The 16,078-nt window shown below is 41.9% G+C and overlaps 1 protein-coding gene across 1 annotated transcript in view; it reads right to left on the bottom strand.

Annotated features, from left to right (window-relative positions):
• The window catches only part of MAGI2 (membrane associated guanylate kinase, WW and PDZ domain containing 2), a 1,249,850-nt gene that overhangs the window by 233,680 nt on the left and 1,000,092 nt on the right, over positions 1–16,078 (bottom strand). The window contains exons 8-9 of the mRNA XM_019487511.2: positions 7,292–7,413; positions 5,551–5,733 (exon numbers count right to left, since the gene is read on the bottom strand). Coding sequence (XP_019343056.1) covers positions 5,551–5,733; positions 7,292–7,413 — 305 coding nt within the window. The remainder of the gene's footprint in view (positions 1–5,550; positions 5,734–7,291; positions 7,414–16,078) is intronic.

Genomic DNA, 16,078 nt, shown 5'->3' with positions numbered 1-16,078 from the left:
TCCATGTTTTACTGAGAGAGTAAAAAGAATGAGTAAAATGTAATGAAAATAGAAACCACATGAGGATTTGAATTCAATAACTTGAAATAAAAAAGCACTTTAATCCAGGGTCTTTGGTTAACATAAGTGGGAATACATGGTTATTATGTTGGCCACTGGAGAGAGCTCATATTATCTAAAGGCAATAGACATTTTAAGAAATATGAAGAAAATTAATTTAAGAAAGATGAACACAATGGCTACAAAGCTCAAACAAAGTGCATATTTTCCCGTAGGCTATATTAATATATCTGTTCATATGCAAAATGAACATTGTAAATTCATACTATACTTAAAAAAAAAGAAGGAACAATTTCTTCCTGATTTGTCATTTACTAACATTATTTTATATATCATTAGCACACAATAGTAAAAATATTGCCAATGTAAGTACTCAAAAAACATGAAGCAGACCCCTCAAAATGAAGAGATCAACTAAAAAAATTTTGCTTTTTTAAAGAACCCTAACAATACACTTTGTATTCTTTTGGTTTACTTTATGGTTTGAGCTTTAAGGGAATATTCTGGTCACATTTTCAATCCCTTCTCTGCAGCTATGAAGGCTAGAAATATATTTCTTTCAAAATAAATGCTGAGATACTCATATACTCTAGTCACCTGAACCCAGGAGCTGGGTTTTAAAACAATGCCAATGCCAGCAGAGACTCCTTCATCAGCAAAGCTAACTGCACTTTATCGTGCATCAGCAGATGCATTACAAACAGAACCAAGGAGGTGATACTTCCCCTCTATTGGGCACTGGTCAGACCGCAGTTGGAGTACTGCGTCCAGTTTTGGGCGCCGCACTCAAGAGGGGTGTGGATAACCTGGAGAGGGTGCAGAGAAGGGACACTTGTATGGTTAAGGGCTTGTAGGCCAAGCCCTATGGGGAGAGACTAGGGCACCTGGACCTCTTCAGCCTCCTCAAGAGAAGGTTGAGAGGCGACCTTGTGGCTGCCTATAAATTCATCATGGGGGCGCAGAAGGGAATTGGTGAGGCTCTACTCACCAAGGCGCCCCTGGGGGTCACAAGAAATAATGGCCATAAGCTAGCAGAGAGCAGATTTAGACTGGACATTAGGAAGAACTTCTTCACAGTTAGAGTGGCCAAAATCTGGAATGGGCTCTCAAGGGAGGTGGTGCTCTCCCCTACCCTGGGGGTCTTCAAGAGGAGGCTAGATAGGCATCTGGCTGTGGTCATCTGAACCCAGCACTCTTTCCTGCCTATACAGGGGGTCAGACTCAATGATCTATTGAGGTCTCTTCCAGCCCTAACATCTATGAATCTATGTCTGAAGAAGTGTGCTTGTGCCCAAAAGCTTCCAAAGAACTTTTTTCCAGCTACTCAGTTGGTTTAATAAAAGATATCAGATCTACCCAAAGAAGCATACCTAACTACCTAGAGCAGCAGTTCCCAGACTGTGACAGATTATGAACTACCTATTTAACATGATACAACCTTAAGTACCACCGGCAAATTTTTCAGTTCAACCTTAAGTACCACCAGCAAATTATGTCATATAAAGTAATTATAATAAATCTGTTAACGTGTACCACTGACAGGGTGTCCGAGTACCACTGGTGGTGCCTGTACCACAGATTGGGAACTGCTGACCTAGAGATTCATTATAAAATTGTGACAGCTGGCAATCTAATGTCAGAGATAGTAAGCCTTAGTAAAACCACAAAGGGCAAATTTAATTTTATCCACATAAACCCTGAGCTTTTGGAATTTTTCACTTGATGTACGTGGAGTTTTCTGAGGAAAGAAAAAAATGAGGAAAGGTATGCTATGCAAAGGACAGGAATGTTTACATTGAAGCACCTCCATAGCCACAGTTGCAAACAACAGGATGAGAAGGCATCCATAATGTCCAGTTCCACTTGTGCAGGGTGCTGCACACCAGTGTCTCTAAACATCTTCAGACTCCAAGCACCTCTTGTTATACTTAAGGCACCCCTTAGAAGATGCTAGCTCTTAGTTTTCACTTTTTTGATTACAGAAAAATTATGATGGCAGAAGAGCAATTGTTCTGTTGCAAAGAACCACAATTAGCTAGAATGTTTTTAACACTATGGATTCTTTTTTTTTAATTTCAGATTTGTCTTGTGAATCTTTTTGTACACCTAACAGTGCTAACATTTTGTGGCACCCCATGGCACACTTAAAGGATCTCAAGACATTCCAGAGTGCTGTGGCACCCTAGTAGAGAATCATTGCTATAACCAGTGAAACCCCATAACTATTAGGGCTGTGCAAAACTTCAGTCCCCAATTTGATTCAGTGGAGATTTGGCCCAATTTGGTGGCTGAATCTCCAAATCTGAATTGAATCAGAGGACCCTTTAATCTCTCCGAATTGAATCGGAACCGCCCCCCCCCCGCCCCGAATCAATTCAGAGAGATTTGGAAATTCGGACATAGACGCAGCTTTAAATGTTCTTTTCTACATACCTCTAGGTAGCAGGTAGCTTGTGAATGATGCAATGCTGGGGTGCATGGAGTGTTTCACAGAAGAATGCAGGGCTCCTCAGCATGCTTGCCAGCAGACTTGGAAGTGGACCAGAAGCACTTCCGGGTCTGCTGGGGAGTGCGCGGGGGCCCCTCCCCCCACACCCTGGCTTGGTGCATGGAGTGTCCCACAGAACCATGGGGGGCTTCCCAGTGTGCTTGGCAGCAGACTTGGAAGTGGACCAGAAGTACGTTCACCACGAAGCATGTGGAGGGCCCCCCTGCACTCCTGTGGGACGCTCCATGCTCCCCAGCATCACATTGTTCACAAGCCACACTGGTACCTCAAGGTATGTAGAAAAAGCATTTAAAGCTGTGCCGATATCTGAATTGCTGATTCTCCAAATCAGAATTGAATCTTTTGGATTCGGCTGAATCAAATCAGGGACAGTGATCCGAATCAACGAATCAAATCACTGTCCCTGATTTGGCCTAAATCCAAATCCAAATTGAATAGGCCCCGCTTTGCACAAACTATCTTCAATGACATAATTTGCACCAGCCTATTTTGGGTGTGATGCCTGCAGTTCCCATCATGGAGGGCATTTAGTATTAGAGTATGAGAAAGGGCCTTACTTGGGCTTCCTTTCTTAAAGAAAAGTGTTACTGCTGGAGTTATTGGTGGATAATTTTTCCTTAGAAACCTGGTTCTTTATAGGCAGTAATAATCATGATCTTCTTGTTGTGGTTAGACTACTGTAACTTAAGAGGCAAGATAAGAATCACAGTAGAGATGCTATTTAAAAACAAGAAAAGTAAAATTATATGAAATGACTCTGCCATCCAACACAGTTAACTTGAAAAAAGTATATTAGTGAGTAGGGCTGCACAAAACAGCACTGTTTTGTTTTGACTTCCATTTTGCTGTTTCGAAGGGACAGTGTTTCATTTTGCTGTTTTAAAGCACTGTTCCATTTTGTTTTGTCTAAACTGTTTCGCTGTTTTGACGTATTTCTAAGTTTCGCCCATAGGCTATAATGGGGAACCACAAAAATGCCTATAATGTTGTCATTTCTTGCAGGGATGGTAGCCCCTTCTGAAGGCATAAGGCATGCCAAGTTTCAAGGAGATAGGTGCAGGGGTTCTTATGAAACTGTACCTCAACTGGTTCAAAGCAAAACTAATACCACTTGCCAGCAGCAGCAGCCTGCTGTCATCCTGCATGCAGATCTAGGGCCCGCTCTCCCTGGGAGGAGTCTGGCAGAGCCCCATAGCCCTCCCAGGGGGTGTGGGTCCCATGATCTATGCACAGGATGACAGCACGCTGCCACTGCTGGCTGGAGCCAGCGTCAGGACTGGGTTCTTCCCAGTGCTTGGCATGGTGTGGGCTGTGCCGAGCAGACTCAGGTGCTGGCACTAGCCTCAGCCACCAGTGGCAGCATGCTGTCATCTGCGTGCTCCATTGCCGGTGAGTGCAGAGCTTTAAAAAAAAAAATAAAATAAAAAAGCCCCGCATTCACCAGATGCAGCAGCGGTGACTGGGGCCTCTGAGGGCTCATGGCAGAGCCCCTCCCCCCCTCCCCACACACACAGTGTGGGTAGTGGGAAGCAGTGGGGATTGCCCCCTCACACCTGGCATCCACGCAGCAGCTGCACCATTGTGCGGGCGCAATGCGGCTCATCAGGGCACCGCGCACTGTCTGGGAGCTAGGGTGGATTCATCTGTCAGCCGAAGCTCCTGTTTGATTCCCCAGCTCTCTGATCATTCCCTCAGCTCTTCCTGGGTGGCACGAGCTCTGGATCTGTGTGCAGGGTTTCACCAGGCTGTTGCTGTGGGCTGGGGAAATAGCCCAGAGCCACTGCCATCCCCAGCTGGTAGCGGCAGCTTGCTGTCATCCCGCATCATCCAGGAGCCCGTGCCCCCCAAGAAGAGCTGGGGGAAGTGATCAGTTAGCTTTTGTTCTTTATCTGGCAACTTTCATAATTTTTAATAGCATGTTTTACACAAGAATGGCATTTTAAAAATAGTAAAATTGACAATCCCTGCTTCCAAAGTCTTATAGAAAATTATCTGGCCCTTACTCTACTGGCAATAATCCTGGGTTATATACCCCAATATGTTATAGTCTGGGTAATTCCCTTCAGCATAAAAATCTACAGAAGTAGGGGCTAGTTTATCTGATAGAACCTCCTTGCACAACTTCTATGCATGTGTATATGTGGATTTTCCCTACAGTACAATAGGGTCCAAAGGCACTTCCCCACTAACTTGTATGATCTCCAGAGGTCTATGGCAGGCTAAGAACATATCCATATGCTCTGTGTTCACTGTGGCTTCACACTACCAAAGACCTCCTGGGTTATAACTGAATTGTGATAATTCTAGGTGTTCTTATCTCTTCTCAAAAATTTCTATTGGGATGGAGGAAGAATTTTGTGTATGGGTTCACCTGTGTTTTCCCAGACCAGTCTTCATTTTCCTACTTCAGCCCAGACCATGGGACTGTAAACACTCTAGGAAGGCAAGGAAGCTAAACCCATGTTCCATGGAGGAAGAGTAAGGGCGTGCATTCAGAAGCATTCTTTTAATACACAGATCTGAGGTCAGGCCAGAATCTTTATTCGAAGTAGCTTCTACCCTCATTAGCAAGATTGTTGGCTCAAACTCTAATTTGACTATTTTACAAAACAATCTTTTCAGAGAGAAATTTGAGCCTATAGTTTACTCTAGTTCTCTATACGCACAAAATTTGGGTAATTTGAGCCTGTAAACAGAAAAGCAACAATACCTGGGATTTGTTGTGCATATTCGAATATTTCCCCCCCTGTATAAAATCTTATAGCAAAGAGTTTTCCTGACATTTGTAAAAGAAGATATTGCAAAGGAAATTCTTGTTTTGGTAGATTTTCCCCCTGACATATGGCTCCTATCTCTCGAAAAATGACACTGGAAAGATACCACCTACTCATGAAGGAGGCTAGAGAGAAGGTGGTGCTAATCAAACAACAGCAGCTGATTCCAGTCATCACAGCAAGCACCCCAAGAACCAATGTAATTACCTGTCTCCATTTTACCATCCTGTGCTGCAGGCCCATCAGGAATTACACTCTTCACTTGTAGAAACTCATCTGGCTCATCCCCACCAATGATGGTAAATCCAAAGCCCATGTTGCTCTTCTTGAGAGTTGTGCTGAGGAAAGTCCCTTTCAGTTGTGATGCATCACGGGTGAAGAGTGGTTTTTCTACATCAGTCAACACAAACAAGAAAGGAAAAAAGTTCTGGTCAAGTCATTCCAGAAAATGGGTACACAAGCAGCAGAAGCAGCAATAATAGGTGGTAGTGTGTAAAATTAAAGGAAATAAAATGTGCCAGAATTCCAAGGAAAAAAAATGTATTAGTGAGTTATTTTATATTAATACAAAGCTAATAACAATTTTTTAAAATCAATGGTAGATCAGTCATAGAGGCTTATACTCTCTTGTACTGGAAGCACATTTAGAGGTAGCTGTTGTGTTTCTAAAATAATTATGCAAAAATAAAAATGATATACAAGGTAATTTTGAACAACTCCTCAAATATCCCCAACCTATAAATTCAGTTTTGGAAAGAAAATTATTCAGTCTATAATTTTCCCTCCCATCTGCAATGAGGAAAAATGTCTTGCATATTTTATAATCATGGTTCAAAGACAAAAAAATAAAAATAAATTCTAAATAATCTTTTTTTTCACTGTACACAAATGAGATTTCAGCTTCTAACAAATGACATTTAGGATTGGTGCAACAGTTCAGTGACCTTTACATCCACTTTTAATGTGCTTCAATGTGAAGTGTGAAATTACTAACAGGCAAGAATAGTCCTCACCTGGCTTCCAGTGCCTCTCTTCTGTGCTTTATTTTGTGAGAGAAGGTATGAAAAAGGTGAAAAGGTTTGTGACTTAACTTATCTCACTACTTTACAACAGTGCAGCTTGGCTAACAAGCAGCACGTGGACATACCATACAGCCTGTACATTCCAGCATAGTCCCGCCGACACTGAGACAAGTCATTCACACTGAGAGACCTCTGAAGAGCAGGGCGCAGGTGAACATGTTTTGGCCTAGGTAATGTTGATGAGGAGCTTTCTACTGTTACAAAGGAGAACAAGCCTCATTCTTTGGCTATAACCTTATGTTAAAACTTACTTGTCTCTACCAATATTGATTGTTGCTAATACAGTTCATTCTAAGTACATTAATTTTCACATTACCAAGAGGCTGTATTCTTGTAAACACCTACAGCATAGTGCTCAAGGCTTTTAATTTAATTGACATTCGCTAGATGAGGTAGTTTACAAACATAGCTAACACCAATTAATGGTAATTCAGAAAAAGTACAATTAATTATTTCAGTGTTGCCAACCCCAGGTGTTCAAAATCAAGTCCGATCCAAAAAAAAATGATAATTAATGGCATTATTTAGAAATTAATTTGGGGTTCTTTTCTACTTTATGGTTTCTGAGCTCTTAAGATGTAATCAGGTCATGTTTTCTACCTTTTTCTGCAACCATGACAGCTAGGATTTTTTTCCCCCCGCTTTTTCTTTATTTTTACCTTAAAATAAGAAAAAAGAAAAGATTCTCACAGGTCCAAGATCTGGGACTTTAAGGGAGCAAAACACCACAAATGTCATGAGACTTGGTATAAAATCATAAGAGTTGGCAACACTATTTTTTTAAATCAGTCTATGTTAGAATTATTGTCACAATTATGAAAGAATGGTTTTAATCTTAAATATGATATGCTGACAGGGTACAGTACCTCGGAAACTTTGGGCCTGCATAGGCTTAGTTCCAAGTTCTGCGTTGGGCATGTTATGTTGCTGTAGCTTCCTTTTTGCTTCTAGGACAGGATTTTCAAATTGCGTTCTTCTATTTATGTGGCTGGAAAAAATTTGGTTTTAATTAATAATTGGGTCCATTTTGTGAAGAATGACCTTTTTATACAGTGGGATCATCATCACATGGCTTACTTGTGTGTCACTAGATTGTATGACCCTTACTCGTATGTAAATGAGACTGCATGTAATTGAGGGTTTACCAGGGAAAGTGAGAGTCACACAAGCTAGCACATAGAGAATCCCCGTTGGGAAATTCCCTGCCTCTTTGGCATGCTGAACTCCGGTACAGGAAATGGTTTTAATCTATGTGGCTCTGTTCTGCGCTAGCAACAGTTTCTCAATTCTTCACTACAAGCAACATTCTATGCATGATTAAAACAGAGAAAACAGACAAGTATATGTATAGTGTTGTGGATAAGCTTCAAGCAAAATTAATTGTTTATAGTGAAAAGCAAAACCTAACCAAAAAGTGATTTTTCTTTGGTCGCTGATTAACAAAGTAATGAATCTATTGTGTGCTGGGTTCCCATAACAAAAGGAATGATTATACCAGAGATGGTATTTTAATTATACAATGTTTTTCTGTTAAATTTAACAGAAAAATGGGGAAAGTGTAGAAAATAAATAACAAATATAAGGGCATTAAAATAGGGGACAAATCATTGCCATGCCACATATGTCAATATGTAAAACTTCCTATGCCATACTGGCATGTGTTCTTTATTCCTATAACTTTATTTTGTACAGTGTATATTTTTTGTACAAAACTTCTTTTCCTACACAATGTTGCAGAGGTGGCTGTCAAGAGAATACATTTTTACTGACTAGTGGATAATCCTATAGGAAATGGAACATATCCCATGATATGTTTCATTCTTCTCCCACTAAAGGCAAAGTTATTAATTTCAAGGCATTTCAGTTCCTTGACATAGGTTAGAAAATGTGTTCCAACGGTTAGTAAATTACTGGAGAGAGAAAGGCAGAAAGAGAAAGAGAGAGAGAGAGTTATGCACAAAGGACTAGAGATTCATCCACTCAGTTCCTCTTTGTTCTGAGAGACCTGCTAGATTTTGAACTACTTTGCAAATCTGGTCCTGACTATTGTAAATAGCCATTGAATTGGACACTGATCCCTCTTAAAAATCAGGGATACTAAAAAGTGCCAAACAGCTTTAATTTCCATTTAAGTCATCTCTGTGCTACCCTACCTAAGCACTTCTCCAGATTATCATGATTATGGCCTATTCCAAGTTCATTGAAAGAATGGGCTAGAGGGAATATGACAGTATTTCATAACCCATACAGTGAAAGTAAGCTGTTTGCCACCCAAAGTTAATATCTAGCAAAAATTTCATTAATGTGACTAGGAACATTCATTTTAATACATCAAAGTGAAAGAAATTTGCTATCTACTTAACATCATCATACTCAGAAAGGGAGTTAATAATAGCTTTTTTTGTGCCTCCAAAAATGAACCAGGCATATCATTTTGTGGGGTTCTTGTCTATGCCAAATTGGTCATTTGAAAAAAATAAATAAATAGAAAATGCTTTTTCTAATTACAGCTTCAGTTGCAGTTAGATATTTAATGTTGCAGAAGTAGACCATTCCGTACTTTCCCATGCCTTTATCACCTTAAAGGAAGATTACTGTAAAGCTTGGGGCTCATAAGCTGGAAACAAAAGGAGAAGAGAAAAATTCAGGATTGAAGGATATTGTTTTTCATCACCTTTGCACTACCAAAAATTTTTTTTTGGTGACACAAAGTGAAAGCAAACAGACTTTTATGCCCGTTGTTGCACCAGAATGTGGTCACAACAAAAAGTAGTAATATGTGCTGCTTTATTGTGGTGGATGTCTAGTTGCTTTATGGCAGGAAAGTGAGGGCACCCCAGAGCTGCTGACATTCTTCCACTGCTCCAGGCAGGTGCTTTCAGGATTCAGTCCTGTTTGCCCTGGGCAGTCCAGCACAGAATTGGACCCCCTCAAGCCTTGGAAGTGTCTGCCTGGCTTTCCCTGCTTCCAGGGACTTGCCTTGGGCAATCTCTGGGGCAGGTCTCTAGAAGTGGGGAAAGGCAGAGTCCCCTGTTTCCAGATATGCCAAGGGGGAGTAGGGAAGGAGGGTTGCCTGTTTCCAGAGAATGGCTGGGGGCACATTTCTTGGGAACCCTGACTTGCCCTCTTTCTAGACACACCCGGGAGACTACTAAGAGTGCACCTCTGGAAGTTGGGAACCCTGATTTTCCCCATTTTTAGAGATACACTTTGGAGACTGCCAGAGGTGTGCCTCTGGAAGTGGGGAACATGTTGTACACTGTCCCAAAAGTTCAGTGGGCAGGACAACAGGTGATCTGTGTTTCACCCAAGGAAGTGTATTAGCTGTGCTATGACACATCCTGGCATAGCAGCTCTGCTTCATTTGGCAATATTTATTTCTAGCCTCAGGTGTACCAGTCCACTGTAGAAGAATTATAAACCATTGATGTGATACAGCTGTGAAAAAGGCAAATGCCATTTGTGGGTATATCAGGCAATGTATTTCTAGCAGAAATAGAGAAGTGTTTTGCCATTGTGCAAGGCACTGATGCATCATCTGGAATACTGTGCTTGATTCTGGTACCTCATGTTCAGAAAGGATTATTTCAGACTAGAACAAATGCAGAGGAGGGCCACTTAGGATGATTAAGGGAATGAAGAGTCTATTCTGAAAGATCAGACTAAAAAAATCTTGGCTTCCTTTAGCCCAGCAAAACAAAGTCCACAGGGAATATGATTGCTCTCTTTAAATACATCAGGGGGTAAACAGCAAGGAGGGAAAAGAGCTATTTGAGCTAATGGACAACATTGGCACAAGAATAAATAGCTATGAATCGACCATGAAAATAATTCAGGCAGAAAATGAAAAACTTTCCTGTCTTGAGCAGAGGGTTGGACTAGATGACTTCCTGACATCACTTCCAACCCTGCTATTCTATGATTTTAACCACCAGACAGATTAGATTCTGGAACTGTGCTATTAGGTGTAGTGGGAGCCAAAAACCCTAATAAATTTTAAGATGGAGCTTGAAACATTTATGAAGTGTATCATATGACTTTCTTTGCTGCAATAGCAGGGGACTACATTCAGTGACCCAGGAGGGCCATTTACCAATGTATATATGGTTATGCCTTAAACTAGGGGTAGGCAAAATGGTGGATCTGGCTGGTGGCTGGACTCCATTTCCCAGCAGCCCCTGCCCACATCACTGTAGGCAGTTTCCTTGGAGACCCCAGGACCAGTGACAGTGTGGGGCCAGGGTTTCCATGGAGATAAGCCCCAGCAGCACTGTTAGGGCGTGCAGCTGGGCAGAGAGTTGCTCCAGGGCTGCTCTTAAGTGAGCATCTTGCAGCAATAACAGCATGACCTGGAGCCAGGGCAGAGCCATGATCTGTTGCCTACCCAAGGTGTGTGGGCAGGAAATCACAGCTCTGCCCCAGCTCCAGACCGCACTGTCACTGCTGCAGGATCCTGGCCCTGGAGCAGCTCCCTGTCCTGCCACGCACCCTACCAGCGCTGCTGGGGCTGGTCTCCATGGAAACCCAGGTGCTGGTCCTGCTCTGTTACAGCTCCACCGCTCCTGGGGTCTCCCTGGAAACTGGACCACAGTGAGGTGGGCAGGGGCTTCTGGGAAATGGAATCCACCATGGGCCCAATCCGGCCTGTGAGACAGGCTTTGCCTGCCCCTATCTTAAACTATGAGAAATTTTAGCTACTTAAGAATGAACCAGATGAAATCACCTCAGTAGGTGGGAACTAAACTAAACTAAATTGGATTGGTGCCAGAATCCTAAAAACTCACGATGTGCCTCCTTCCAGTATAGGCCCCCAGTTTGACATTCAGTGTCATACTCAGGTTACTGCACATGATCAAAATGGACCCAAAGCAGCCACTTGTAAGCTTCAGTCTTGCCCCATCTACTTTACGATTCAGATTGCTCTCTCAAAGGCCCCAGTTAATCATGTCTTAAGCTGTGACCACAATTAATGGTGTGATAAAACAAGGAATAACGCAATAACTTCATGGCTTGTTCCTATCATGTTGGTAGTTGAATGTATGGTTGCCTGTGGCTGGGAGCTCTGTCACCTGATGGGGTTCACAGTCATGGAAGTATCCCATGTGCTCCCATGGCTGCGAGTCCCATCAGCTGAAAGGGCTTGTAGCTGTTGCACTCCTGCAGCTGGGAGGTCTGTCAGCTGATGAGGTTCACAGATGTGGGGTACCCCTGTGGCTGCAAGCCCTCTTAGCTGCAGGATTTTGCTACCCCCTATCTTGTTATCACAATCCCAGGCTCCCCCTGCACTGGCAATAAGGTGCAATGGGATCTGATGCTGGATTCCACAATCGTGCCTCTTGCCATGCATGTGTGGCATGGAAGGAGGCACGATTGTGTGGATCATGCATCAAATTCTATTACACCTTTAGCTGAATGTCTGGCCGAGGCCAAGGTGCACAAACTCCACATAACAGTGGGGAGGGGCTTCAATAAAAGTAATGAATAAGAGCATAGAATTCAGCTCCGAAGCTGTAGTGGTGGAGCCCACATGTGGTGCAATAAAGCTAGTAATTTGTTCAGGAGACTAGTATTGAAACTAGATCTCCCAATTCTCATGAAATTGCCTTAACCATGATGCTAGAATAGACAAGATGAGGGTACTTACCACTTTTCCTACTGAAGCTGGGCCAAGAGTGCCAAGTCAATGGGACAGAAAGACAACAAAAAAGGGATCATGACTCTTTAGCCTAGTGATTTGGACATTGCCCTGGCAGAGTGTAGTACTGGGGTCTAGTCTTTGTTACTATGCTTACTTCTGTATCTTAAATGATGACCGTCTAATGTCAAATGAACAGCGCTAGGGAGGCAGAGACAAGAACCTAGGACTTATCTTCCCATAACCATCAGATTACAGAGACAGGCTCTTAGTTGCTCACTCCAAGGACCATTATGCATTTTAGTTTTGAGAGTCATTGATCAAATAACAAAAATAACTCTGCCATTTTAGGTTACTCTTTTCTGAAGGAGTGCCCTAATCAGTAGCACACAAAGGGCATTTTTACACATAAAAGTGCCGTAGCACCAGGTGCTTTGAAAAGTGCCCAGCGCTTCAGTGCTTGCAGTTGTATAAACAGCAAAATGTATGTCAGCATTGAGAAAATGGTGGTGGCGCACTTTTGAACTAAAATATATCAAAGGTGCTTTAGTCCAAAAGCACACCACTGCCATTTTCTGTGCACCGATGATGCATTTCACTGCTTATACAACTGCACACGGCACAGTGCAGTGCGCCTCAGCTTGCATGTGGAGAAAATTCAATTAATCATGTCTTTTCAGACATGGGGGAACTCTGGCGCGTTGCAGGACAGAAAAGTATGTGTATAAATGCCCAGAGACAGGCTTCCTTTTTCATAGATTTCATAGACGTTAGGGCAGGAAGGCACCTTGCAATATCATTGGGTCCAGCCCCCTGACTAAAGGGCAGGAAATCATCTGGGGTCAGATGACCCTAGCAAGGTAAGCATCCAGGCATGTCTTGAACTGTCTCTTCTTCTGACACCATGATTTTTGCATTCTTTTCTACCCAGTGACCCAGCTTCAACAGGGGGAATGAACTGTTTAACCCTCATGCTTAAGATACTTTTCTGGGAAAGAGATTTGCATTTAAACCCCCCTGAGAGTGGCTTAGAACCCAGGTCTTCCATATACTAGGTGAATATTCTAACCACTAGACTATCGGGCAAAACCTAGACATTATCGTGACCATGAACTGAGAATAGTTTGTCTTCAGAAATATAGTAATTGTTCTTCCAAAAGCAACTTTGAAATGAACAGGGATATCTAATAGATAGTTGGAGAGAGATGGGAGTGCAGACAGACCCTTGTATTTGAAGCACATCCCATAGCCACCTCTCTGAATTGACCTTGGAACACCTATCACTCCCCATTCTACTAACAGAGAGCTTATCTATGTAAAACAGTTGTTCTTAGGCATTTCCACAATTTCTCCATTGACTCTATTAAGTGAATCTCTCTCTTGGAGCAGGTACTGAAAAGTTAGTAGGGGCAGCACCTTAGATTAGGTACATAGTGATACAATTTGAATTGCCCAATGGGTCCGTGGTTCATTAAATGGCATTTCCCAAGTAAAGATCATCACACCTGAACTCCATAATCTGTACTGGCTGTCATCAAATTTCCAAGTGAAGTTTAAAGTGAGATTTAATCTCTAGGGGCATTTCTCTATGTGATATTAAGGCAGACTTTCTTTATGTGATATTAAGGCAGAGAAATAGGTAAAGGTATCTGGGCTGGGTTAAAAGACTATGATTCTCAGTACAAGTTCCTTGACTTTGGAGCTAATTTTTGATAAGGCAGAGTCAGGATCCAGACATCTTTAGGACAAACTGCAATATCTTTTTGTCACAGGTTATATTTTAAGCTCTGCCCCGACATGTGCTTTGACCTTGCACCTTCTTTGGCCGTATTTTCTGTTCTGTCTTTTTGAGGAAGCATCTGTCTCTTACTATGTTTGTAAATAACTTGGCATAAAAGGAATATCGGTGGGGACCTCTAGATGCTTCTGAGCTATAAATATTTAACATCATTATTATTTTAATATTAATTATTTAACAGTTATTCCCAGGCTTTTTTAAAAAAGGATCCAAAGAGGGAATGTTTTCTGATGACTTTACAGAGATGAGAATGTAGGCAAGCACTTTTTAAAATGTCGATAATAATGTTATTGAAAACTTGGGGTGAGATTCAAAGGCGTATGGTTGTTTGTCTAAAATGGGACTGAAGTGAAGGCCTAACCCTCCTGGGTACCTGAGATCTCCTAGGAGCCTTTGTTTCACCAGAAACCCAGGTGCCTGAAGTTTAACTATTGTGCATGCCCAGAGGTGCTGCCATCTTGGCTGAGTTGGTCATTTTGGTGCATCTTTCTAACCCAAGGCCATTTGAGATTCATAAACTCTGTTGAGATCCAGTCTAGTAGGTGTTTGTAAAGTTCTCTTCTGGAGCTGAGCAGCTAATATTTAGATATTGGAATGCTCAGCATCCTTGTGTCAAGTCTCTGTGACGCTTACCCTTGGTCCAGAAAGAGCCAGGGAAAAGACAATGATGCAGAAAATAGATTATTTTAAGAAATGGTTTCTGTTTGATTTATATCCCACACTATAAAATACCATTCAAACCACATAAGGATAGTATCTGTATAAACATTGGTTTTGGAGGCACACACACTTAACACAACAATTCTGGAAATGGCATTAATGTTAATGCTAAAAGGAACATAAAACTGTCACATGGTGTTTTCACCTCCTTAAAGAAAACTGTGTGTATATCGGTCTATAATGTATAACACTCCACTTGGGGGCAATTAAAAACTAAGGGCCCAATCTAAAACACATCACTGTAAAAAGTTTTTACTTAAACAAGGAGTGTCCTTTACAACTTATCTTCTTAATAAGTGTTGCAGGATTAGGCCCCAACACTTTTCATGTTGGTTGTGACTACAGCATTTGTACCTTTGGCAAAAAAAAAAAAAAAAAAGGATAATTCTGTCTCTAAGTGAATGACTCATGGGCTACATACTGCAGTCAAACAGGAATTTCTGTGTTCCTTTTACTCACATTCTGAGTCATCCTAAATGCCACACAACCCACATGGCTTGGTCAGGAAAATTATTAGTGATGATGTTAGTACGGCCGTCAGCTGATGAGTGTACTCGACATAGTCTGATTATAACAAATGTGGCCTCAATTGATATTGCATTTTTCTTAAAAAGATACACAGTGTATCTAGCCACTTAAGTGGTAGATGAAATGGGTATTAATGCAGCAATTTGAGATTCAGGCCCTTGGCATATGTTACACTTAAGACATGATTAACCAGCTAATCACATTTTACATTGTTTTTCAGCCACTTGTTAATGCAATTAATGGTGTGATAAACCAAGGAATAAGACAAAATTATTATACAAACATTTTGTAATGATGTTGTAGCTAGTTCCTATTAACTGGATGTGTGGACAGGCTGGGGTTCCCAGCTGCAGGGTGCGCCCCTGTGGCTAAGAGCCTGGATCAGCTGTGAGCTGCCAGCCCCAGAGTACAGAGTGTGCCCCTGTGGCTGGGAGCCCCAGCAGCTGTTGGGGCTCTCAGCCACGGGAGCTGGTACTTGCCAAAGCAGGGGGAGCCCAGGATTATGAGTTCCCCTGCACCAGCAATACTGTGTGATGAAATCTGATGTTGGATCCCACTTTCATGCCTCTTGCCATGCATGTGTGGCATAGCAGGAAGCACAATTGTGGGGATCCTGCATCAGACCCCATTGCACTTGAACATTTGCCTCAGAGAGTCAAGTAAGGACTTGGGCAGACTTTAGGTGACTAAATACAAAATTTTAACCTTAAAAGGGCCCCATCTTATTGGTCACTTAAGTCTAGAAGTGCCCAAACTAAATCAACATCTATCTGTTTGATTTGAAAGTTTGCAAATATTTTGTGTTTAACATAGTGCTACAAATTCAAAGATGGCTGACCACTGCTCAGTGTTAGACCTCAGTGTTTATCCCTGCAAATGTGCTCCTTAATTTTAGTCAGACGGATTTCCTAATGAGCAAGTCAGCCGTTCTTTCATTTGACAGTTTAAAGTTCTTCCTATAAACTGGGACTG

This window comes from Alligator mississippiensis, chromosome 4, assembly GCF_030867095.1.
Source record: "Alligator mississippiensis isolate rAllMis1 chromosome 4, rAllMis1, whole genome shotgun sequence".
In the NCBI taxonomy this organism is placed as follows: Eukaryota; Metazoa; Chordata; order Crocodylia; family Alligatoridae; genus Alligator; species Alligator mississippiensis.
The sequence above is the reverse complement of the archived record's forward strand: the minus strand, read 5'-3'. Positions and strand labels throughout refer to the sequence as shown.